Source organism: Lissotriton vulgaris, chromosome 6, assembly GCF_964263255.1.
Source record: "Lissotriton vulgaris chromosome 6, aLisVul1.2, whole genome shotgun sequence".
Taxonomy (NCBI): Eukaryota; Metazoa; Chordata; class Amphibia; order Caudata; family Salamandridae; genus Lissotriton; species Lissotriton vulgaris.
In genome coordinates, this window is record NC_141694.1 from 1,853,193,544 (window position 1) to 1,853,220,537 (window position 26,994).

The window sequence follows — 26,994 nt, forward strand, 5'->3', positions numbered from 1 at the left end:
TCCAGGGCTTTGTCTCGGATCCCTGCGTCGAAGAGGCGTGTGCGCAGTGTGTGGTGTCAGACTGTGTCGAAGGCGGCGGAGAGGTCCAAGAGGATGAAGGCTGCTGTCTCGCCGTTGTCGAGGAGGATTCTGATGTCGTCTGTGGCGGCGATGAGGGCGGTCTCGGTGTTGTGGTTCCTGCGGAAGCCAGACTGGGAGAGACCAGGATACTGTTGTCTTCTAGGTAGCGGGTGAACTGGGTGTTGACGGTCTTTTTGATTACTTTTGCTGGGAACGGGAGCAGGGAGATGGGCCGGGAGTTCTTGAGGTCGCTCGGGTCCGCCTTGGGCTTCTTCAGTAGGGCGTTGATCTCGGTGTGCTTCCAGCTCTCAGGCAGAGTGGCGGTTTCGAAGGAGAGGTTGATGAGTTTACTCAGGTGGGGTGCGATGAGGCTGTTGGCTTTGTTGGCGATGTGGTGGGGAAGAGGGTCCGAAGGGGAGCCTGAGTGGATGGTGCTCACTTAGCGCGTTCTGTCCTCCAGGATTTTCTGATATAGGAGAGTGGACACCCTCCTCCGAGAGTGGGGACTGCTGTGGGACTCTATTCACAAGGTGAGGAATCCACTAGCAGATGTATCCATCAGAAGAACAAGTTACTTACCTTCGGTAACGCTTTTTCTGGTGGATACAGTATCTACCTGTGGATTCCTCACTGACCTACCCGCCTCCCTGTTGTCCACTCTTCTATACCTGATTTACTGTAATGTTAATATTTTATTGTCAAAGGAAATGTGTTATTATAATTGCTTTCCTGCATTGGCTACACACTGTGTGTGTTATTTTGATTATTTGGTACTATGTACTTGGTGTGTATATCTACGGTTGATGATCTGTCCCTGTGCTTCAAAGGCAGGGAAAAAAGGGCGGAACTGATGTCATCACGCCGACGTGAGCCTATTATGGAGTCGGTGACGTCAGCGGAGCCGCGCGCGATGCCGTGCCTCTATGACGTCGTCCACGTCGGCGCAAAGCTACAAAAGAATTTCCGAATGTTGCTGACGCAGGGGGATATTCACAACGTGAGGAATTCACAGGCAGATACTGTATCCACCAGAAAAAGCGTTACCGAAGGTAAGTAACTTGTTCTTCTGGTCTGCCTTACCACCCTCCCCCTCCCCCCCGCCGGTTCCCTCCTAGTCCTGTACCTTCTTTCATAACACTATTTTTGTCCCCCTCTACCTCTCTCCCCCAATTTTTCCATTATCCTTGTTAATTCCGTACACCTCTTTAATTTACTGTACATTGACCTTATGTTAATCGCTATGATTCCTTAACTCTTGAGTCTAACATCTTTCTCTTTTCGCCCGTCTGCCTTTACTCCCTCCCCCCACAGGTTCCCTTCCCCCCTCCCTCACCCATCCTTTTACTCATACACCTGTCCCACCCTTTCCCTTTCTGCCTCTTTCTGATTAGTCATTCACTTTTAATTTACGTGTAAAATGTTTAAATTATTATTCTTGTAAATCGCTGTTGTTCCTTATGTAAAGCTCTCTGATACCTCCGGATCTAGCCAGCGCTATGTAAAACTCAATAAATACAAAAGAAAATTAAAAAATGGTCTTGATTATGTCTTCTGTGCTCACATTTGTCCATGTGGTCAGAAGGTCGTGGTCGGTGGGGTTGGGTGTCTTCTTCGTAGTGGGGTTCGTTGGGTTCGTCTGGGGGTTGAAGCTGTTGTGGATGTTGATGATTTTGTCGTGGAAGAAGGCGGCGAGGGTGTCTCACAGGGCTTGCGACGGCGGGATGTCGTTGGTGCAGGAGCTGGGACTGGAGAGTTCCTTCACGATGTTGAAGAGCTCCTTGCTGTTGTGTGCGTTGTTGTCGAGGCAGTCTTTGAATGAGGCTCTTATGGTGGTCCTGATGAGGCGGTGATGGTTGCAACTGGCGTCTTTGTGGGCTGCGTGGTTGGCGGGTGTTCTATCGCTGAGCCAGATGTTTTCGAGTTTCTGGCAGGTACGCTTGGAGGCCAAGAGCTCCGGGGTGAACTGGCTGGCTCTCTGGCTGGTGTCTCTGTCGGCGGGTAGTCGACATACCTATGAGTTGCATGAACACTCGAGCTGGTGGCGAGTGTTGCGGTTTGAATTTTGTTAGGAAAGTTTGTACACTTGTTATCCTGGCTGGAGAGGGATAAGCTAGTGTTGGGTGTTTATTGTAGTGCCGAGATACTGTTGTATGTGCGAGTGTTGCAGATGCGATTTGGTGTGATTTACCGTGAATCCCAAGTCGTGAAGCAGTTGAATAGTAGCGTGAGTGTGTTGCACACACTGGTTATATGAGCTGGCTTTTATGAGCCAGTCGTCCAGATATGGGAAGACATGAATGCGTTGTATTCTTAAGTGTGCTGCTACTACTGCTAGGCATTTGGTAAATACCCTTGGCGCTGTTGTGACTCCGAATGGGAGCACTTTGAACTGGTAGTGCTGCCTATCTAGCACAAATCTGAGATATTTTCTGTGCGCTGCGTGGATGGGAGTATGGAAGTAGGCGTCCTTGAGATCTAGAGTGACAAGGAAGTTTTTTAGTACCAGCAATGGAAGGACTTGTTGGAGTGTGACCAAATGAAAATTATCCGACTGTATGTAAATGTTTAGAGGTCTGAGGTCAAGGATGGGTCTTAGAGATCCGTCCTTCTTTGGTAGTAGGAAATATAGGGAGTATACTCCTTTATTTTTCTGATGCTCTGGAACTATTTCTATTGCATTTTTCTGCAGGGGGGATATTACCTCCTGTCTGAGCAATGTTAAGTGTTCCTGTGACATTGGACGCTGCTTGGGTGGTATGTTTGGGGGGGGTAGATGTTAGTTCCAGACAATAACCTGATTGAATTATTTGGAGCACCCACCTGTCTGATGTGATGTTTTCCCAGGCTGGCAGGTATGGTTGGAGTCTTCCCCCGACAGGAGTGGAATGGGACGGGGAAGGGGAAGGGGAAGGGGAAGGGAGTCATTGGGCAGGGGTAGAGGCAGAGCGTGAGTTGTTATATTTACCTCTACCTTTGTTATTGTTTCCTCTGTAACCACCCCTTTGGTAGCTTTTACTGTAAGTGGACTGTGTAGGGCAGAGGTCTTCAATCTGTGGGGCGCGACCCCCAGGGGGGTCGTGGAGTCCTGGGAAGGGGGTCGCAGATTCTGTTGGAGCGTGCAGCAGTTCCTGGCGTCAGGCTGATTGAGGCCGGGTGATCACGGTGGAGGCCTAATTCACGCCTCATTAACAAGTAAAGGTCTTCTGAAGACCTGTGAAGTACTCGGGTGTGCCTTTCTGTGTGTCCCGAAGCTGTTTCAGCCGGGCTCACTTACACGTGCTGGGGAGTGGGGGGGGGGGGGGGGGGTGTCTGGGGGAGGAGGCTGTAGCCCTTTGAGTTCAATCAATGGACTTAGCTGTGGGGTTTATTTTTATTTTTAACGTTTTATATAGCGCTAGCTTAACCCGTAGGTATCAGAGCGCTTTACAAACACACATAGCAAACAGCAGAAGGACATTACAGTCATTGGTTCAAGTCCCACATACCTGGCGCCTGTGCAGGAGAAATGTGCCTGAAACTGTTCTTCACCGTGAGGTGTTTATACAGCCTGACTGCCCCCCCCCCCCCCCCCCCCCCCCAAAGCAGGGAAGCACAGAGATGCCCTCCCATGAGAGAGGAAGAAGGAAGAAGACACAGAGAGATACTGACCCCACCCCCATGAGAGAGGCACAGAAAAGGTGGGTGGATGAAGGATGAATGTATGTGTGGATGGAAGGATGAAGGGTGGGTGGATGGATGGATGGATGGAAGGAAGGATGAAGGATGGATGGGTGGATGTAAGGATGAATAGATGGATGTGTGAAAAGGTGGGTGGATGAATGATGAGTGGATGGATGTAAAGATGAAAGGGTAGATGGATGGATGAAGGATGAATGGATGGATGTGTGAAAAGGTGGGTGGATGAATGATGAGTGGATGGATGTAAAGATGAAAGGGTGGATGGATGGATGGATGAAGGATGGATGGATGTGTGAAAAGGTGGGTGGATGGATGGATGAAAGGGTGGGTGGGTGAATGATGAGTGGATGGATGTAAAGATGAAAGGGTGGATGGATGGATGAAGAATGGATGGATGTGTGAAAAGGTGGGTGGATGGATGGATGAAAGGGTGGGTGGATGAATGATGAGTGGATGGATGTAAAGATGAAAGGGTGGGTGGATGGGTGGATGAAGGATGGATGGATGTGTGAAAAGGTGGGTGGATGGATGGATGAAAGGGTGGATGGATGAAGGATGTATGTATGGATGGATGTGTGAAAAGGTGGGGGATGAATGATGGGTGGATGGGGGTGGATGGATGGATGGATGGATGGATGAAAGGGTAGGTGGATGGATGAAGGATGGATGGATGAAAGGGTGGATGGATGAAGGATGTATGTATGGATGGAAGGACAAAAAGGTAGATGGATAAAGGATGGATGTATGGGTGGATGGAAGGATGAAGGGTGGGTGGATGGATGGATGGATGGAAGGATGAAGGATGGATGGGTGGATGTAAGGATGAATAGATGGATGTGTGAAAAGGTGGGTGGATGAATGATGAGTGGATGGATGTAAAGATGAAAGGGTAGATGGATGGATGAAGGATGAATGGATTGATGTGTGAAAAGGTGGGTGGATGAATGATGAGTGGATGGATGTAAAGATGAAAGGGTGGATGGATGGATGAAGGATGGATGGATGTGTGAAAAGGTGGGTGGATGGATGGATGAAAGGGTGGGTGGATGAATGATGAGTGGATGGATGTAAAGATGAAAGGGTGGATGGATGGATGAAGGATGGATGGATGTGTGAAAAGGTGGGTGGATGGATGGATGAAAGGGTGGATGGATGAAGGATGTATGTATGGATGGATGTGTGAAAAGGTGGGGGATGAATGATGGGTGGATGGATGGATGGATGAAAGGGTAGGTGGATGGATGAAGGATGGATGGATGAAAGGGTGGATGGATGAAGGATGTATGTATGGATGGAAGGACAAAAAGGTAGATGGATGAAGGATGGATGTATGGGTGGATAAAAGGTTGCATGGATGAATGATGGATGCATGGATGGATGTGTGAAAAGGTGGGGGGATGAATGATGGGTGGATGGATGGATGAAAGGGTGGGTGGATGAAGGATGGATGTATGGATGAAAGGGTGGATGGATGTATGGATGGAATAATGAAAGGGTGGATGGATGAAGGATGGATAGGTGAAATGGTGGATGTATGGATGGAAGGATGAAAGGGTGGATGGATGAAGGATGGATGTATGGATGGATGGGTAAAAGGTTGCATGGATGAATGATGGATGGATGGATGTGTGAAAAGGTGGGTGGATGAATAGATGGGTGGATAGGTAAAGGATGGACGTATGGATGGAAGGATGAAAGGGTGGATGGATGTGTGAAAGTGTGGGTGGATGAATGATGGATGGATGGATGTGATGAGGTCTAACAGGCGCATTTATGGTTGTCGATAGTTGTTGATGATGAGGAGTACCAGTTTCTAGAATCTTTTGTCGTAAGGGGGTCCTTACGCCTAAAAAGGTTTTACAAGGGGGTCTCGGCATCAAAAAGTTTGAAGACCTCTGGTGTAGGGGCTTTGTACGAGGTAGAAGCTGTGTCTGAAGTTTATCCCCTAGTGGCACCTCGAAAGGATGAGCGACGAAATGAACGTCTGGGAGCCTGCGACTGCAGGGCTCCCATAGATTTGGCGGTGTCTGCATCCTTTTTCATTTTCTCTAGTGATACATCTACGTTGGGTCCAAATAGGTGTTGCTCATCAAAGGGTTGATTAAGAATGGCACTTTGTACCTCAAGTTTGAACCCTGATATACGTAGCCAGGCATGTGTGCGTGTTACAACGCTGGTGTTAACACTCGACTCGGATCCCCACAGAGAACAGAACTCTTAAACACTGATGAGGTAGACTCCCGTTATATTTGGCCATAGAAGGGAGCCTAAGGGACAGCGGAGTTATTGACTGTCCCATTAGGTAATTCCCAAGAAGCCTAACCGTGAATTCCTTTCCATCAACAATCCCCTGCGACATTACCTATAAGAAGTTGGGAGATCGGGATGTCCGTACACGGCAACTGTGGCCTAATCACTGACACTCTCAAGGGCCGAATGTAATACCAATTTAACTTTGGTCACTTACGTTTAGTGGGAACTATAAAAGTCGTATACATTCAGAACAGAATAGTCTTCCATCAGAAGCATCTGCCATGAGGCGATAATTGAAGCCCATGCTCCAACCAGGACACGGAACTTGATTATTACAAGTGACACTCCATATTATCCTAGGGGCGATTGTATACACCCCCTGTGCTTGGCAGACAATTCACTTGTCTTGATAAAGGTGGTTATAATAAAGAAACATCACCGAAACGCGTTGACGCAACAAAAACTGTATAATTCAAGTCTCCAACACTACAATTGATACGCTGAGGTGGTAGCGATACAATACTGGTGTTATCAGATCGGAGCAAGAATATACAAATCTGTATCCAACAATTGTATGTTGTAACTGTTCTGTCTTCTTGTAATTGTGCAGGTCACAATTAACTGTACTGTCTCAATTTTACTTTGGTTGTAGATTAGGGATCTAGTTCAGTTATCCCTATTAACTGTTGTTTTTTTTAATGTATTCAAAATAAATGAATTTTTAACTTTCCCTATGCATTTGTTGTATGTAATTGTCACGTCATAAGGTTCGTTATTTTAAACCTGTACTTAGTTGTACCTTAAGGGAACTCCTTCTCTCTTACTTAGGTTTAATAACCCCATTTCCCTTGGCTTACTAAAGGGGTACCTCTGTCTTTTACATATTTAACTGCCCTAGAGTCAGTATCTGCTGCATCGAGGGCACACTGAATAGAGGTGTTTGTGATGTTTTTCCTCTCTTGGATAAGCTTGTTTGCGCTATCCTTGTACCCGTCAGGGAGGTGCTTCATTAATGACTCTAGCTCATCATAATGTGCCCTGTCATATCTGGTGTACAGACAGGCTTTTTGGCCCTAGTGGGCAGTAGTATAGACTTTAATCTTGCTCACATCTAGGATGTGTGTTCCTGGCTTGTGTTGGCCCTTTTAGGCCCTTTCTTTCAGACATAGAAGAGGCCATTTATTGCCTATTGGCTTTGGCCTGTTATTTTTGCTTATAGTAGAGGTTGGATCCTGTGGTCCTGACTTTATATTACACATTGGTATGGTTTATGTAGGTACTCTGACAGAGCTAAGGGTTATTTCATCCTTCTCAGGCGTACAGGCCTAGAACTAGACAGACTCCATTTTGATGGAGCTGAGAGGCTTCAGGAGTAAAGGTAAAGTTTATAGTTAAAGATGTTGTTCGCTTGGAGAGAACCGGCTCAGGCTGGTCCTTATCGAAAGACTGTATTTTTCTCCATTCCGAAGACACAACATCAGGCTGGCCAGCTGGGAACGTGTCCTTGGTACGGGGAGGTACAAGAATTTGGTGGGCGGCAGGTTACTGGCCGTAACTTTCCATGAAAGGACAAGCTTCCATAATAGCGAGCTGCAGGAGAGAAGGAGTGGTCAGTTCAGTTCAGTTCAGTCCAGCTTGTGTTCAGTCCAGCTTGTGTGCAGTTCAGCTTGGAGGTCAGTTCAGCTTGGAGCCAGAGCAGTGTGGTTCTTGCAGAGGAGAGAGCAGGATGTCTGCTGGAGCTGCAGAATAGAGTGCAGTTCTGGAATGGAGAAAGAAGGCAGATGATTGCTGAAGATGAAGAGAGAGAGCAGTGCAGAGAGCATCAAAAAAGGCTGTCAGCTGGAGCAATTGAACCAGAGGCGTGGTGATGTGGTGACGGAGGGAGAGACAGAGAGAGCCCTAATCCCACCAGAGTCAGAGAGAAATCTTCCTTCTAATAGGTGAGGTAGTCTGAACTAGCCCCCTTTACAATTACACCTTAATCTTGTTCTTATTCCCTAGGCTATTGTATGTCTAATCTTTTCCCCTTTCAGCGGTGTGTTAAAAGTTCCTGTTACCCCGCAGATAAATTGTATGTCTAATCCTTTTCTTTCAGCGGTGTGTTAAAGTCCCTGTTAGTCAAGAGACCCCATTGATAACCTTGTATGTGCATTTTATCATTGTTAAAATAAACAGAGACCCCCAGTTCTTAGTGAACTGACATGTGCCTTGTATTCTTGTTCAATCAGGGTAAGCTCTTCTTCTAGTTAGACATTGTTTGCATGAACGGATGCGGTTCCCGATCAGGTAAGGAGTGACTGAGCAAGTAGGAAGTGAGGGAACGTTTGATGCCAAGAGCAGAAGGTACATATATATTGCAATTTGGAAAGCCATACTAACTCCTAATATTGTAGTAGTGAACCCTTAGTGAATAGTGAGAGAGACTTCCCAACATATAGAGAGAAAACTGAAGGTATTCATAGGAAAGTGGTCGTCATTGGTAAGTGGCGTTAATGAGAGCGCTGGGGAGGAGACCAGCGTGGAGGCCTGCCGGATTGCGGGCCGTGTGTAAATGAGAGCACCTAAGACAGAGGGGTGTGTAGGTCTGCCAGATTGCGGACCGTGTGTAAATGAGAGCACTGGGGCTGCAGACCCATGTGTGTATACCCACAGGATTGTGGCATGTTAATGAGAGCGCCAGGGAGGACACTGGCGTGTAATGAGATCGTCTCTAGAGAAAGAGGTGTTAATGAGAGCACTGACTGAGGTCAGTGTATAATGGTAGATAATCAGAACTGCCCCAGGGTAGATTAGTCTGGACCCATGTGGTCGCGAGACTATAAGGTATGAGTGTGGTGTAGGGCATGGATATCCTTAGTAATCAGTGAGTATTCTTAGTATCCCTATAGATTTAGTGGTGTTTCTGATAATATGAGCTTGTATATTGCGAGTTCCCCATCCTCAGGTAGGTACCCAGGTGCCTGGATAGATGGTCCTGAGGAGGGAGATGGTTACGTTCCGGCTGGGTTAGAGGGGCCCCTAGGGGCTGATCCCATCTGGTCCAAAAATCCAGACGGTACATCTGGCTAATAATGCCTGTGTATTGGCGATACGCCACATGTTTACTGCTTGAGACGCTGTTCTTTTTCCTGATGTGTCAAGTAGCTTAGACTCCTTATCTGGTGGTGCAGCGCCACCTGGTGTTTGTGAGTTTGCTCTCTTGCGTGCATTGGAAACTACAAGTGAGTCTAGTGGTACTGGACCTTTAATATATGCTGGGTCTGAGGGGGAAGTTTTATATTTTTTCTCTATACGAGGGTTAATGACTCGAGTTCTGACTGGGTCCTTGAAGACTTCAGGAGCATGCTTAATCACTCCTTTAAGCATCGGTAAAATGGATGAGGACCTTTGTGCGTTATCAAACGTATCCATCAGGAAGTCTTCCTCAACAGGGTCTGTATGTATGTCTACCCCATGATGCTGTGCAGCCCTGTGAATTAATTCATTAAACCCTATAGTGTCTTCTGGTGGGGAAGGCCTTGAGGGGTATGTCATCCTGAGGGACATTTGGGACATCTGCGGTGGTATATTCATCCCACGGGTCGGGGGATCCCGTAGGCATGGCTGGATCAGGTATGTTACCCCCATATCGTCACAGCTATCATCCCGGTCTGGTATGATAGAGGATGCTGGGGAATGCTGTGGTATGGGAGGCTGTGGTGATGGTACAGGTGAAAGAGAAGGCAAAGGCAGTCTTAAGGGAGAGGTAGCCGTGTCCTTCTTCTTTGAATGTGGAGCTGGAGATGGTGTGTCCAGTGGTCGCTTTTTTGAAGCCAAAATGAAGTGTCCAGTAATTGGATCCTTAGCTAGAGTTTTTTGAGCAGGGTCTGGATAAGGTAAATACTGTGCAGGAGGTCGATCTATTGGTGCGGAGGAAGGTTTCGGCACCGAAGCGGCTTGTTTTGGTTTCTTGACAATGTCTTCTACTGGGGAAGCAGGAGTCTTTTTCGGCTCCGAAGCTTTTTTCGGTTCTGAAGATTTTTTCGGTTCCGGTATAGTTTTTAGATCCGATGGTTTCTTCGGATCCGATGGCTTTTTCGGTTCCGATAGTTTTTTGGAATCCGAAGCGGGTTTGCTTGGTTCCGACCTGGGTTTCGGTGCTGAAGGAGTATGTTTCGGCACCGATGGTTTGGATGTAGTCGGTGCCGTTCTCTTTTTCGGTGCCGGTAGATGTGCGTCGGCACCGTGTGAAGGCGTACTCGAGCCCGAGTCGCCTGAAGGCTTAATTGGCTTCTTAGCCGGGCCCGAAGGTGGGGCAGTATTATTATTATTATTATTATTAGGGCGGTCTTGTATAGCGCGTGGTTACCCTGGAGCATCCCAGCGCTTATCAGGACAGAGTAACGCTCATGTGAATTGAGGGACAGCGGTTAACAGAAAAGAAATGTTTTCAGATGTTTGCGAAAATGAAGGAGGCATGGCTCAGAGCGCAAACTTAAAGGGAGTGAGTTCCAAAGGGTCGCAAAGCAGTAGAAGCAGAGTGTCAGTGTGCACCCGAGCCCAAGGGCGAGGGTGTGACCTGGGCCTTCTTTGGGTGAGTTGAGGAAGGGTCAGGGTCGACGGTCTTACTTACGACCCGATGCGCTGGAGTGACGTCCTCGATTTACAAAAGGGGGTGGTGATGAACAGAGTGTCTGAATTGAGCAGACCACTCTTACCCAGTCCAAAGATCAGGGCTTGATCCATCACCGTTATTTATCTCACTGCCCCATCCCAGCTCAGAACCTGGCTATATGCAAATCAGTCTGTCCCTGGCCCAGTGCATCATGGGAACAGGGCAGACTAAACTACCAAGCCAATTCTTTACCAGAAAGGAGACAAGCTACCGGGGACCGGTTTCTGGCATTTCAGCCTCTTCGGCCCGGCTTGCTTGAATCCTGATGGAGCAGTGAGAAAGGGACTCATGTCTGAGTATACCCTGCCACACCTATAGTGGCCAAAATCGATTTACAAAAGGGGGTGGTGATGAACAGAGTGTCTGAATTGAGCAGACCACTCTTACCCAGTCCAAAGATCAGGGCTTGATCCATCACCGTTATTTATCTCACTGCCCCATCCCAGCTCAGAACCTGGCTATATGCAAATCAGTCTGTCCCTGGCCCAGTGCATCATGGGAACAGGGCAGACTAAACTACCAAGCCAATTCTTTACCAGAAAGGAGACAAGCTACCGGGGACCGGTTTCTGGCATTTCAGCCTCTTCGGCCCGGCTTGCTTGAATCCTGATGGAGCAGTGAGAAAGGGACTCATGTCTGAGTATACCCTGCCACACCTATAGTGGCCAAAATCGATTTACAAAAGGGGGTGGTGATGAACAGAGTGTCTGAATTGAGCAGACCACTCTTACCCAGTCCAAAGATCAGGGCTTGATCCATCACCGTTATTTATCTCACTGCCCCATCCCAGCTCAGAACCTGGCTATATGCAAATCAGTCTGTCCCTGGCCCAGTGCATCATGGGAACAGGGCAGACTAAACTACCAAGCCAATTCTTTACCAGAAAGGAGACAAGCTACCGGGGACCGGTTTCTGGCATTTCAGCCTCTTCGGCCCGGCTTGCTTGAATCCTGATGGAGCAGTGAGAAAGGGACTCATGTCTGAGTATACCCTGCCACACCTATAGTGGCCAAAATCGATTTACAAAAGGGGGTGGTGATGAACAGAGTGTCTGAATTGAGCAGACCACTCTTACCCAGTCCAAAGATCAGGGCTTGATCCATCACCGTTATTTATCTCACTGCCCCATCCCAGCTCAGAACCTGGCTATATGCAAATCAGTCTGTCCCTGGCCCAGTGCATCATGGGAACAGGGCAGACTAAACTACCAAGCCAATTCTTTACCAGAAAGGAGACAAGCTACCGGGGACCGGTTTCTGGCATTTCAGCCTCTTCGGCCCGGCTTGCTTGAATCCTGATGGAGCAGTGAGAAAGGGACTCATGTCTGAGTATACCCTGCCACACCTATAGTGGCCAAAATCGATTTACAAAAGGGGGTGGTGATGACGTCCTCGACATCGGAATCTTCTGCCTCGGAGATGTTGTCGACGTCATGTTGTTCTGGAACGTTGACGCCTTCCTCGAAGATGTCATCCGGAATCAGAGCTGAAGATCTTTGAGCCATTGTTCTCCTCGCTCTTCGGTCCCGGAAAGTCTTTTTGGAGCAGAAAGAGGCACAAGCTGAACAGTCTTTCGCCTAGTGCTCCGGAGAGAGGCAGAGGTTGCACACTTCATGAAGGTCAGTGTGGAGAAACTTCGACCCACATTGAGGACACTTTTTAAATGGCGTCCTTTCCATGAGCTGGAATCGAGGCCTAGCTAGGCCCGAAGGCAGTCGACGACGACCGGAATAGAGATCCTCGATGTTGAAGAGTAGCGTCGATTGGAAAGCGTTCGAAACGAAGTTTTGTAAGTTGGTGAGGATTGCGCGCCGAAGGAAATCGGTTTCAACACGGAGCGCTGGAAACACATCCGAGCCCGGTGGTGGAAAAAAACTATCTGGGGATGGAGCTGATGCCCATGCGCAGTATCATCCATGACTTCCAAAGACTTTTCCACAACAAAACAAACTGCAAACATCCGGGCTCAACACTCAGTGGCCATCTATGCATAGTGTGTAATCTGCAGCTCATATACCTCGAACATACTTTTCGAGCAATCTCCTAAAATTTAGAAACATCAAGATTCTATAATGATAAAATACACTTAGTGCCAAAACCTTAGAAGCACATCTGAGAAGGATCAATAACATCTGAAAACGTGTCATCCTTGGCAACATAATTGACAGTAACCCACTTAGGTTCAGACCTTTTATTATAAAGAAAGCTTTGAAAGACAGCGAACAGCACAGAGGTGCTAACAAGACTTGCAGCTTACCAACCCTTCACACTTAAGGCTCACATTCAATTTGGTTGATGTTACTGTATGAGGCATCAGATGCTTATAATGCTGAAGAAAGATGCACTTCTGCTGCAGGCACTTTGAGCAACCAAGGTGAATTTCAATATTTTAATTATTTTGGAAAAATACAATTGAGAAAAAGGTAGAGCATGGGGTACAGTGGGTAGGAGACAGAATGGGATATACAAGTGAAGCAAGATGGACACAGAGAGGCGCAGGGATGGAAGAAAAGCAGGTATTGGGAGGATACAGAGGATGCGGAGGTGGGGCACAGAGCAGTAGGCAGGAACACAGAGTATGCCCTAGAGGAACATGGAGGATACAGGACACAAAGCACTGAATGAAGGATTAGGAAGGGAGGACCACGGCGGATGTCAGAAAAGTATAAACACACACCACAGCAGGAAGGGAAAGACAGCAGTGCAGGTAGTGACTGACATTTGGTTGTAAGAGGAGTGTTTGAGGGGCTGTCCCCATACAGCTCTTTTTTGGGCTAAGGGGCACCAAAGAGGCAGTTGGAGCCAGGAGTTAAAGGAATTGAAACCGCTGCAATGGCACGCTGGGTCAAGAAAGCATTCAAGCAGCAAATGAAATGATGAAAAGAGACTTAACCACGATAAAATAATAGACCCCAAAAAGACAGTCTTCCAGCTGAAGAGTCTTATTTCACAATAATGAAGAGGCTAATCAGATGTATAGGTACAATATTTACATCATACTGATAAGGCCAAGAAGTAGAAGAAAGTATCCATGCTACATGTCATTCCCTAAGTGAGTTAGTATGGAGAATGTCTGTGAAAAAAAAGGCAATGTAAACTCTGAAAACGCCTCCTTAGAGGACGAGAAGAAATTAAGATTTCAACCATCATTCCCAGCAAAAAAACGGAACATTGCCTTCTCTAAATGTTTGTATGACAGCCTCAGAATTGCAGTGCTCAATTGTATTATCACCTCGCGCACATCCTCTGAATCTTAACGTTTAGGAACCCTTGCTAGACCTTGGCAGAGAATTTGAGATCTGAAACTCATTAACACATCTGCATATTAGGGTGGATGGGAAACTCTAAACAACGGGTAAAGGAGCGGTCAAATACCAAAACACTGATGGGCTTTCCTTTTCGGTCACTACCTCTTTGTGAATGCAAGGAGCACGAGCTATCCTGGGTTCAGGTTACGTATCGCTGTGTTGTTTTCCATCAAGTGCAGCACATTCTTACTCCAGGAAAAGTAGGTACACTGCAGAGATCAACTGTCCCTTTTGGACCAAGATCATTGTGCAGTTTGGATTCCTCCGGTGCCTAAAGACAACTTGCTACCACAGGTAGGTAGGTCTATAAGCAAATCAAGGAGGTACCGGGCACCACCATGACCTGGTGCACTATTGCCTTGAAGGGTTTTCCCAAAATAAATTTGTGGTTTCAAAACAACCACTGTAATTTCCACTGCAAATGGACAAACCCTGGCCTGTGTTAAACATGCTGCGCAGTTTCTTGAAACTACCACCTAAGGACATCTCAATAAAGACAAAACATCTGTCTTGGGAAAAAGTTAAGTATAAGATGCAATCAGTCCCAAAATGATAGAAAAACACCAAGGCCTTAATGGGAATCCCAGGTAGGAACAGATAGGAAGACTCAAGAATGTCCTGAGCTATGGTAAAGCTACCTTTCATAACTTGAGAACGCTGTTTGCAATTTTACATACTACATCCACAGACCTTCCTATGGCGGCGACTTTTTTAGATGCCACTGAGGCATTCGACTCTGTGGAATGGAATTACTTATTTGGAGTGATATAGAGAATGGGGTTTCCGCCATTGTTCTTGTCATGGATCAGATTGCTATACACCAAACCAGTGGCAAAGGTTTTGATTAATGGTCACACTTCGCACCCTTTTGACATAACAAGGGGTACCAGGCAGGGATGTCCTCTGTCACTGTTGTTATTTGCGCTAGCAGTGGAACCACTAGCGGCGAAATTGCGGCAAAGCCACAATGAAAAAGCACTGCAGTGTTAGCAGCGTCGAATCCTTATCTCACTCAACGCAGACGACATCACCCTGTATGTCCGTAACCCATGACAGAACCTGAGCCCGGTACTGCGGGAATTCATTGTATTTGGGAGATTGTCCTGGATACAGACTAAATGGGCAAAGTCTAGCTTCTTTCCACTCACGGCAGCGGTTGAACGTTTCGAGATGGATTACCCTTTGGAATGGTATGCAGATGAACTCAAATACCTAGGGGTTAAAGTTACTAGAGATAGGGGGGAAATTTTGAGAGCGAATTATGGTACTACTATGACCAGGCTGAGTGATAACGTCACGGGATGGGTGGCGTTGCCCTTGTCCATGGCAGGCTGTACGTCCTTGATTAAAATGGTAATATTCCCACAGCTTTTGTATTTATTTCTGAATATCCCATACTACCCAGGATCACATTTTTTTAAACCACTTAAGTCAGAGTTAATACGACTGGTTTGGGGAGGTAAACAGCCTAGATTGCAATGGGAAGTATTGACTAGACATTATTCACAAGGTGGTTTCGGAATTCCTGACTTCGAACTATATTTCATAGCGGCGCAAGCCCACTTTGCGTGGTATTGGGTTAAACAACCTCGCTATATGCCATAAGTGGCGGTAGAACATTGGTTGGCGCACCCCATTCCCATAGAAGGGGTACTACACAGCGCGGTAGGGGAGAGAGCGAGACAACCTAATGCACTTCATAGCATGACCATAGCGTGGCGGAGGATTGCCCGTATGTTGAACGTACCATTGTTGTACTCACCGCTGCTGCCCCACACATATCATCCGGACATTCCTCTGTTACAAGAAGAAGTATTTAAGAGCTTTAAGAGAAAGAATAGCATAGCCACTTGGGGTGACATGTACCATGAGAGTAAGTTTCGTACCCTTGACCATATGTGCACGACGGAACCGCGGACACAGCTAGATGTCTTTTTGTACATAAGATTGAGGCAGAGTATAAAAACACTAACCTTGAATTTCCCGGAGGAACTGGAGGTATTGACCCCGCTACAACTCATACTGGGAAAGACCAAGCCCATAAGACTAGTATCCCCGATATATAAAACAGTACATGCACAGAGAGAGCGACCTACTCCGCGATCACCGGCGAAATGGGGGAAAGAATTGGGGAGGCCTCTGTCAGACGAACAATGGGAGACCTGCTGACACCAGCTAAGATGTACAGATTTAAACTTAGGGGAGAAGATAGATGTGACAGATGTCGCGCTGTGGGAGCTGATTTTCTACATTTAGCGTGGGATTGCCCGAGCGTTAGAGACTACTGGAATCGAGTATTTGGGGTGCTGCAACAAATGATAGACGCGCCTTTGGAACCAGACCCCTTATTAGTGCTATTAGGGTATGTCAAGTCAGTAAGAACAGAACATAGGAGATTCATCGCCATAGCACTACTTTTGGCCAAAAGGAGGGTGGCCTGCACATGGGGGAGGGGGCGGGCGCCTAAGTTTAAGACATGGCTGGAAGACCTGATAGCATGTCAGGAAAAGCTCGCCACATATGCAGAATTACTGCCAGTGACCTCTAGACCTACTGATATTTGGGCCCCACTAACGTGCTACCTGATTAATAACACAAGAGTTAACTGTTGATACTGAACTTATGCCACATGTGAGACAGGGATGGGCACGTTAATAGGACGTTGGAGTAAGTACAGTACGTTACACTTTACATGTAGATATATAGGGGGGTAACGGGGTACCGCAGAGGACATAGCTCAGAGTTACGCACTTGCAAACTGTTAGACACAAATAGATCCTTATCGGAAATAAGTTAAAGTTTAGGATGTCTCAGCTATGTAGAATAATTAAGGAAGGATTGACCTCTGAAATTGCGGAAATAATGATGTTAATTGTGATGTTGAATGTCATATATACCACACTGTTATAGAGATGTAAGTAAGTGTTCTCTCCTGTGATGAAAGTACACCTTTCCTCTGAATCTATTTCACTCTTTTGAATTTCAGGTGCAAGAAGGATCCAGGACAATGAACTAAGAAGATTAAGGAACAAAGTTGGTTGAATGAAGGGGTCAAATGGTCACTTGTATGTTTCCTCTTACTAACCAAGTCTATAGTTAAGGTTTGGTGGGCTAAGGTGGACCTCTCCTACTCGTAAACCATTTTCAATGACTCCAGCGCCACAAAGAAAATCAACAATAGAACATATGATTTACCTTTGGTAGCAATCTTTCTAGTGGATACTTTATCCACCTCGAGTTTCCTCACCTACTGAATCTCCCTAGGCGATGACTGCATTTGGTCAAATTAAGACCGCGCTCACGCACCGGCAGGAGGTGCTAGACTGTGCCTCGACACCAGGAACCACCCCGATCATGACATGACTGGAGCCACATCAGCGCCACCCATGCATACACACCTGCACACGTCCAAAGTGATGCTGAGAGCATATTCACTTGGCAGGGAGCACTGTATAAATGTTCCTACTCACACATTTATGACCGCACTTAACAGAAATATACACATTGCACTGCAAGCCTCATTGGGAAAGACCAAAAGTGTTTTGATAACCTAAAGTGTCTCATGTAATCATACTAACCTGTTGCTATGGTCTTCATGTCGATTAGGTAGGACAGCTTCTTGTTTTCTTCCATCCCCTTCTGTTTTCTCTCATTCAAGCGGACACTGTTGAGGAGAAGGTGAGTTAATGATAAAAAGAAAATTGCAAGAACTTTATAACCTAAATTAAACATAATTGTGAAGATTTGGCTTTTGAATTCCAAAGTAGTCGACACAAATGAGCTCCGAGGAAAGGCAAGATGGCGGCTGACTAGTGTGGCCGTTCACTTCTCTCTGACCGCAGATACACAAGGAGATAGAATGTGACAGCAAAGCAGACGAAATATAGTTTATTTGTGGAACGAAAGAAAGCAACTGATCTGAGAGGCGAAGAAAGACAGAAAATCTGGGAAAACAGCGTTGTGCTGGCTGTAACAAAGTAGCCAGCTAACAGGAGATGGACTCAGGCGAACCAGTGTATCCAAACCTGAAGACCCCCCCGGACCCGCCCTGCACGGAATGCTGTTTTGCCAAACGGAGTTGACGAGAGCTCTCTGGGCTTACTTGGCGGTTTTGGCGTCCTGTGGTGCAGAGAGGGATCATGGCCTGCAGCGCTCTTGGCCTCGTCGGGAGCATTTGGTGATTATAGCCCCGAAAATTCCTGTTGCTGCGGGGGAAAAAGTAAAGACGCGCTTGGGTTTAGGTGTCGGGCTGTCCCCCAAAGTGAATATTGCAGCAAATAAAGCCGCGGATTCCCAAAACAAACAGGGGCCCAAGAAGCAAGCTTTCTCAGCAGCAAATCCTCAAGCTAAACCGGATGAAAAGAAAAACAGGCATGGAATGCCATTGTGTACTGAGCCCACTGTCCTGGAAATGCTGCGAGCAACCCCACAGCTCAAGACACAGAACGAAGGTGTATCACAAGGTGTGCCAGAAGGATCAGGTGAGCAGTACCAGGGGGTAGGGGGGGGAGAGTATGGACAAAGGAAAGGAGGCTGGGGGAAAGGATGTAATAAATTTGCCAGCTATAAATATAAGCTTGACCCCAAACGACAGCATAGCCATTGATAGTGTGACAACTGTACTGTGCCAGCCAATACAAAATATTCAATCTCCTGTTCCTGTAGAAACACCCCCCTGCCTGCAGCCAGAGATACAAATCCTTAGCAATGGGGATACAACAGCTACTACAAGGCCTGCAGAAACTTTTGCTAAACAAAGGTTTATCAATCCAAACAATACCTTAGGGGGTCCAATGGCAGTGACGGAGAATTATGCCGCATCTTCTAACCATAGCGAACAAGATTTTTACTCACTTTCGGACTGTATTTGGTCAGTGTCTAGCTCCCCCTCTGAGTCTCAGGAAGACTCTAGCGATGAGAACTCGGACACCGGGAAGAAAGATATGACTGCCACAATCAACAGAAAAGAGCAACTCAATCTAGCCCGCAAAAGAAAAACCTAAGGTGGGATTATCTGGGAGCGGAGCTATTCAGCACAAGTAACACAAATGTACCGTCAACCGTTAATCTATCCTCTACTACACCCCCAACTCTGGACACTGTCATCCAATCTTTACTCTCTCATCGGGAAGAGACACATCAAGATTGTAAACAAGCACAGACAACAATGTGTAAAATCCAAGGGGCAGTCAGAAAAGTCGCAAAATCATACGTGGTAATCAACGAACGACTTGCAGCTCTTGAGGCCCGGACTGAAACATTAGAGACCGATGTTACCACCACATGCAGAGCTACTGTGGCACATGAGGCGCAGCTCATCGATATACAGTGGAAAATCGAGGATTTTGAAAAGAGATCGCGCCGCAATAATCTACGTGTTCTAGGGGTCCCCGAGGGAAAGGAAGGAGCAGACACTCGGAGATACATGGTTGATGTCCTGTCTAAAGCCTTCCCAGAGCTTGAGGAGTGTAATTGGGAACTGGAAATTCAGAGGGCGCATCGCGTTCCGTTTGATCTCAAGTTACCTCCAAAGCCCGACACTAAACCCTGTGCGATACTTATATACTTTGGCAATTTTCTACTTCGTCAGGCAGTTTATGACAAAGCAAAACCTACAACGAAGTGCAGTGGCGGGGATTTTACTTTTTTTGTACAACCGGACTTTTGTCACTTCACTGTTGAAAGACGTTGACGCCTACGACAAACGATTAAACCAGTGCAAGATCGTGGGGTGCAGGCATTTATCCTGCATCCCACCTGGCTGAAAATAATCAAGGGAGAACATGTCCGCTTTTTTACTTCAGAAATTAAAATACAAGAATATCTTGAGAAATGGACCTAAGCCTATGGACTGAGTGAATGTTCAGGATCAAGGGCAAGATTATCTTAGGGTTTATGGGTATATCTTTCCAACGTGTTTCTTTTCCTCCTCAGATCTGTATAGTATAAGTTTGTGAGCCTTATCTATTTCTTTGCTGTCTTTTGGCTTAGTTCTTTTTTGGTCAGAGGGGAGCGACCATCGCAGCAGACTACTAGTAGTCTTAATGCCTTTTTGTAAGGGAAGGGTGGGGGGTGGGAACCGGGGGGTTGATAAGAGTAAGGCAAGGGGCACGGGTGTAGGGTGGGGAATGGGGAGGTGGTGGAATGGGGGTGGGGGAGGGGGGAGGGGGCAGGGAGAAAAGGGGGAAAATGGAGAGGATACGTGCAAAAATGAATATAAAACAATCTGTATCAGAAAGCAAAGGCGATTAAAGTAGAGAAAATCGAGCAGATCAAATGGCTAAAATTACTATTTGCTCAGTGAACGTAGGGGGTCTTAATGATAGACATAAAAGTAGCAGTGTTGCAGAGATGTTAAGAAACCTTAATGCTGACATTATATGCCAGCAGGAAACGCACATCCCATGGGGGAGCCGGGACATGTTGGCTATAAGAGGCTATGAACTTATGATATGCTCTACCCAGACCTCAACCATTAGAGGAACTGCGATTCATATGAAAAGTCGGTTTGGGTCGGCTATACGAACATTGGAAGATTGGGAGCCCAGCTCCCTATGGGAATCACCTTATGTACAGTATACAGGTCAAATTAGGACGATCCCCAGATCTTTAACAATCTAGAAATTGAGGCAACATCATGGCCTGGCCCATTTATATTTTGTGGGGACTTTAAAATTCATTATGAAAATGGGGTTCAACAGCACCCAAAGATATCAAGGGAGAAAACCCCGAGTTCATCATGCACTCTCTGCTTTACAAATCAGCTACGATTTGCGTGATGTCTGGGGAGCAAAACACCCATCAGATCCTGGGTACACGTATTATTCAAACCCTCACAAAAATTTCTATAGGCTTGACTATTTCTTTGTGTCGTCCCCTCTTATTTCGTCTGTTGAAGTAAAGAAACTGCAGAAAGTACTCTTAGACCATAACCCCTTAATTATGGGTCTGATACTCCCAAATCTACAACATCCAAATATGAAATGGAGATTTCACAGATCACTACTGCACAACGAAAGCTACATAACACATATTAAAAAATTGGTTATTGAATATTATGAGGTGAATCAATATAGTAATTATTAAGGCTGAAATAAACAACCATTACATTAAAAAAGGAGCAGCTATTTACCAAGCACATAAGTCAGAAGGATATGAGTACGGGGAATAAATTGGTAAAGTTCTTGCTCTACGGACCAAACAAAAAGCAGCAAAAAATAATATAACAGAAATGAAGGGCAATGATGGGGTTTCATATACAGCAAAAAATGATATTATTAAAATCTTAGAGAAATTCTATCAAGACCTATATAAGCAAGGGAATACAGATACTTTGCTAGATAGTGATACTGAGCGCGTTTTAGGTAATCAACGTAGGCTCAGTGAAGAAACGCGGAAAGAGCTGGATAAAGAAATAACGAAAGCAGAGGTACTCGGCGCTTTACAAGCTATGGCTACAGGGAAAGCGGCAGGTCCAGATAGGATTCCCCTGGAGCTATATAAAGTGATTAAAAAAGAAATAGCTCCTATGTTACTAGATTTGTTTTTGGGGGTACAATATAATGGGGTTCCTCTGTAGTCCTGGCAAAGGGCGGATATAGTAGTATTTAAAAAAAAAAAAGGAAAGTCTGCCAATAACCCTGCCTCATATAGGCCTATATCTCTTATGAACACAGATACGAAATTATATTCAAAAATTCTATCTACCCGCCTAGGGAGGATCATAGCTCATCTTGTCTCTCCTTGGCAACACGGTTTTATACAGACAAGAGGCCCAACAGACCATATTAGACGTGCAATAGCTCTATTAGACGTCACCGAGGCAACTGGGGAGAAGATGGCTATGATCCTCCTAGACGCGGAGAAAGCGTGTTGCATGGCAGTACCTATGGACAACTATGGTACAAAGGGGCTTTGGTCCTGGTATTTTAACAGCTATACAGGCCATGTATTATCAACCATATGCTAGATTGAATATTATGGGGGGGAAGAATCTGCTTCTATAACGATTGCAAGAGGGACGGAGACAGGGGTGTCCCTGCTCGCCAATACTGTTTGTTATATATACTGACATCTTCATAGAGCAAATTCTTCAAGATCAGACTATTATCCCTGTACAACGTAACGGCCACGAGACAAAAATATTGGCCTATGCTGATGATCTGGCGATAATAACAGCAGAACCAGACAAGGCAATTGTTCGAATTCAGAAACTAGCCGAGGAGTATGGCCGAAAATCAGGCTACCTCTTAAACACAGGCAAAACCCAGATCTTATGTAACATCAATACTGGGTGTAATGTGTAACGTCCTGGTGGTCTCAGGATTTTTAACAGACAATCACAATGAGGACACAACCACTTTAGTACGTATTGGTATTTTAATGAAGGTAAAAGAAATACAATAAGTCAACAAAAAAGAGTCGCTGGAATCCTCCAGCCTTGATACGTTACCAACCCACAGCACGGATGGTCCTGACCGTCCTCTGCAAATACGCCGGTCCCGGCGTACGCCAACAGAGGGCAGAAAACACAATGGCCGAAAATGCCACTCGCTATGCTGTGAGGGGCACGAGGAGTCTGTGGGTGAACAGAGGAGTAAGGGAGACGCCCAGCCGGGGTCTCTACCTGTAGGGAGCAGCCGCTCGACCTCTTCCTCGGACTGCACCGGGACGCTGAGTCACCTCCTGGTGCTACGTCACCGATGCCCAAAACAAATGCAGCGATGGGATCGAGAGCAGCCGCTCTATCGACCCTGGGGGCCCTGCGGCTGTGACGCGGCAAACACCTCCCGGTGTGCGTCACAGCGGGTATTCCCTGAAACACGGGCCTGGCTGGGAGCTTCGGCTTACACCAACCGTTACCCGTTTGGATAGTCGTAACACCGCAATCACCACCTGGTGTGCGTGTTAGCGTGAAATGCGGCAAGGTACTTTTAGGATCCACGGCGGCTGGGAGCCACGGCTCCAACCAGCGTAAGGGCTACAGGGCTCCGACTCCGCCGAGTCAATGCGGCTGTAAACAAATGCCCGGTAGAGCTCCAGGGACTGAAACAGGGCGAGCTTGGCAAGACACGGCCCAGGGAGTAACGACTCGACCTATCTCGGTTCTTGCAGGACGCTCCCGCTGCTTCCCTTCTCTCCGGAACGCTGCTAACAACGATGCGGGATGTCGGTGGAAAACTCAATATCCGACAGCGTTCCTTTCCCAGGTTCCTCCTTTATGGGCGTGTTTTCCTTGAGTTATGCAACGGCTCTCCCGTTTGCATAACATCTCTCACGCTAAGCATCCTGGAAGTCGTAGTCCATCTTCGCCGATCACGGCGTTTTCCCCCGCACGACGGGAATTCTTGACATAATGATTCTCGACAATCAGCTGAAGTAACCTATCTAGGTATTAAGATTATCAGGGACATAGATGCCATCTGGAAAAATAAACATGCTACCAATATGTGATAAGATCAGTATAGATCTTCAACGGCTGAACAGACTCCACTTATCACTCACAGGACGATGCAACATTTTAAAGATGGTTATGTTTCCGAAAATCTTATACTTGTTTAGGTCGATACCAGTTGCTATCGAAGAACAGTTCTTAAAGAAAATAGATCACATCTTCAGCAGCTTTGCCTGGAAATATTCTAAAATCCGCCGATCCTTTAAGTTTTTAACATTGCCGCAGGAGCCAGGAGGATGGTCTGCTCCAAATGTTAGATATTACTATTATGCATGTTTTCTGCAGCAAATGGCGTGTGTAATTATGACAGGCAGTAGTGGCAGACAATATAACCCAAATAATGATTTACCCTCAATCTAGGAGTTAGCCGTAGGAATCAATGCCCAAGGGGTACTTCTTCGACAAATCGAGCCTAGCTATTATAAAAAAACAAATTTTAAGATAATTTATTTATTTTTTATTTTTATTTTTGAAATTTTTATTGCGCAAACAAATACCCTGGGGTGTCTCGGCGCATATGTAAACTAGCAGGACCACGGTGATAGAGTTCACTGATCGAACAGCCATGTCTTTACGAGCCTGCGGAAGCTCATCAGGTTGGGTGCATTTTTGATATTTAGTGGAAGAAGGTTCCAAAGTTTTGGTGCAGCCACTAAAAAGCGACGGTCTCCCCAAGTTGCCGTTCTGGTACGAGGTACAGGTAGAAGGCAAGTGTTAGCAGATCTCAACAGTCTTTTGGGGGTGTAGACCTGGAGTGCCTCAGTCAGGAATTTAGGTCCTATGCCATAATGCTAGCAATTTGGAAAATCTGGAAAAGGATGAAGACTGTAGCTAACTTACTTACATACAATAGATATACTCTTCCCTCCCTTCATCATTTTTGTACGATAGAATGGCCAGACAATGGGAGGAAAGTTCTGACGGTGGGCGACATATATTCAGTTGAACAAAGATTGTTATTCTCGGAGCTCCAACAAAAAATATGGTTTATCCGATAACTCACTCTTTAAATAGAACGTTTATGATGAATAATGTACTTACCTTTGATGATGCTCTTTCTGGGAAAGAATCTATCTAGCTGCAGAATCCTCATCTTTTGAATATTTTCAGAAATCAGAAAGAATCCAGAAACGTTTCAGCAGTACCTACGAGTGCCGGTAGGTGGGGCCATGCAGCTCTGTACTGACGCCATTATGCTCCAGAAAAGATGTGCCAAGCCTATATAGGTGCCACTCCTGAGTGCTGTACAATTGCTTTTGAAAGTGAATATGACACTAGATGCAGAGCCCCAAAAGCAAACTGATGTGACCTGTGTGCTGACTCCTAGACTTGGGATATTATTAATGGATAGAGTTCAAGCACAGAACTGGGAGGATATGGGGATTGCTGGGGAATCTGCAGTTCGATAGAGTCTCTACCTAAAAGAGCCTTACTAAAGGTAAGTAACGTATTCTTTTGACAGAGACTTTTAGGCACAGATGCCTCACTTCTGAATAGCTACCAATCTGTCCAGCAGATATTGCAGGCCTCGGTTAGAGAATGCTCTGTTCGTGAGCATTAGTCATTTGAAAATAATTCCTATTTGTGCTGGCAGATGATGTACATACGTGGGGGTTATTAACTGCCTTCTAGGGATATCACAGAGTGGTTTGGCCGCTGTATTCTGGATGACCGATAACTGTCCAAACTGTGTAGCTGGAAGTCTATGATGAATAATGTACTTACCTTTGAATAGCTACCAAAGCAATATCTATTTGAAGGTGTGTATGTGAATGGACTCAAGCCGGAAAGTCCTGCAAAACTGAGCAGTCAAAATGCCCCTCATGGTGAACCTTAATGTCCAGAAAATAGTGGTTCGTGAAGCTATGGAGGCACGCCCGTGTAGCTGACTTGCAAATGTCCAGGATAGGAACTCTGTGTGCCAACGTAGTTGTAGCAGGTTTGCATTGGTAAAATGAGCAGGCAGTCTTTCTGGAGGCTGATTTTTTGGCTACTGCGTAGCACAATCCAGGGGGAGATGGCTCTCTTCTGCACAGGTTTGCGTTTTCGTGAGGTATAGTTACTTCAGTTAACTTAATTTTAGTAGTGTTTTAAGCTTAAAAAGTCGCTTTTTACTTACGTTTTCACCTAACTGTAACATCACTTTGCCCTTTGTTTTTTCAGTGAATTTCTGACGTTTACTTTTTAACGTAAGTAACAACATAAAGGGGTATCGTTTAAACTAAGGCAGGCCTACTGGCTTTGCTAAAGGGTCACACTATCAAAATATAAAAAGAGGACCTATTGGAATTATCAGGAGTCAGGACAGCAACATATATGAAGCAGACCTATTGGCTTTGTCAAATAGTCACCACAGTAACTTTTCAATAATCATAATCCAATTTTTTCCTCATTACTACAAAAACAGTAGTGTTCAATTCTAACAATTGTCACAAAATCTAGGTTTCTTAAACACATCTTTAAATTACCGCAGAAACATGTCGACCACCACATTGGGCCAGTGACTATTAGGGTTAATCACTGGCAACTTTGCACTGAATTGCTTTTAGTTTTGGAAATGAACGGCACCAGAATAAAGTCTCTTTGCGTTCATTATTCAATTTTATTATAGAGCACATTCTTTCCTTTTCGGTTTTCACAACTTATTTCTGCACTGCTCCTCAGTTACTATACAGCACTTCCCCTAGCGCCTAACTGCATAACATCAGCCTTTCCCTGATAAGGTGGCAACAACTAAGACTCTCCACTTTGGGAAGTGGTTCAAATGATGAAAGGGCGGTAAAGGACGAGTAACTGATGGATATCTTCCCATACAGTGCGATATCTTGTTGTGTGCTTTTCCAACAATCTTTAAGCACACACTCAGTCATCTAGACACATCTCACTTGACACATCTTTGACCCACAGTTACTTTGTTTTGTATTTGTGTATCCCCTATGACCAGATAATTTTAACAAACTAAAGGGCTTCCCAGTTTGTTTTCATTTTCGTTATAGAGCCCTATATGGGCGTGAATCCTAAGCCTACTTGATAGAGATATATCCATATTTACAAGGTTGTTTATGGGAGTTTTGCAAGTATAAAAATTGGACTGTCTTTTCATTTTTAGTTTTTAAACTCAGGGCTGCAACTATTAGTGTTTCACAGGTGTACCCACATTTCTGCGTCATTGTTGAGACCCCATGGTGTCATTGTTCTGAGGTCCATGATGTACCTGGACTCTGTCATGCGGAGTAGTTTCTCCCTGTCCCCACCGCGTTCTGACCGTTTTACTTGATCTATACAGTAGTAACTGAGTAAGTCCCTATTGCTTTGATGGAATTCGGCAAAATGACGGGCTACCGGATAGGTCTTGTCATTATTCGCGATAGCCCTCATGTGTTCCAGGATTCTCAGTTTCGTGGGTTTAATGGTGCTCCCTATGTAACGCTTCTTACACGGGCACTCTAGACAATATACTGTATATTCTGAGTTGCAGTTCAGATGTTTCATAATTACCCTATTTGGTTTGTCCTCTGCAGATCTTCCTGGATATTCTTTTACTTTTTTGCTATACTTGCAAGCTTTGCAGCGCAAGCACGGGAAAAA

The 26,994-nt window shown here is 45.8% G+C and overlaps 1 protein-coding gene across 1 annotated transcript in view; it reads right to left on the reverse strand.

The window, feature by feature from the left end:
• IFT172 (intraflagellar transport 172) overlaps positions 1 to 26,994 on the reverse strand; it is a 1,181,874-nt gene that overhangs the window by 821,408 nt on the left and 333,472 nt on the right. Inside the window, exon 14 of the mRNA XM_086928171.1 lies at positions 17,531 to 17,616. Within this exon, the coding sequence (XP_086784297.1) occupies positions 17,531 to 17,616 (86 nt within the window). The remainder of the gene's footprint in view (positions 1 to 17,530; positions 17,617 to 26,994) is intronic.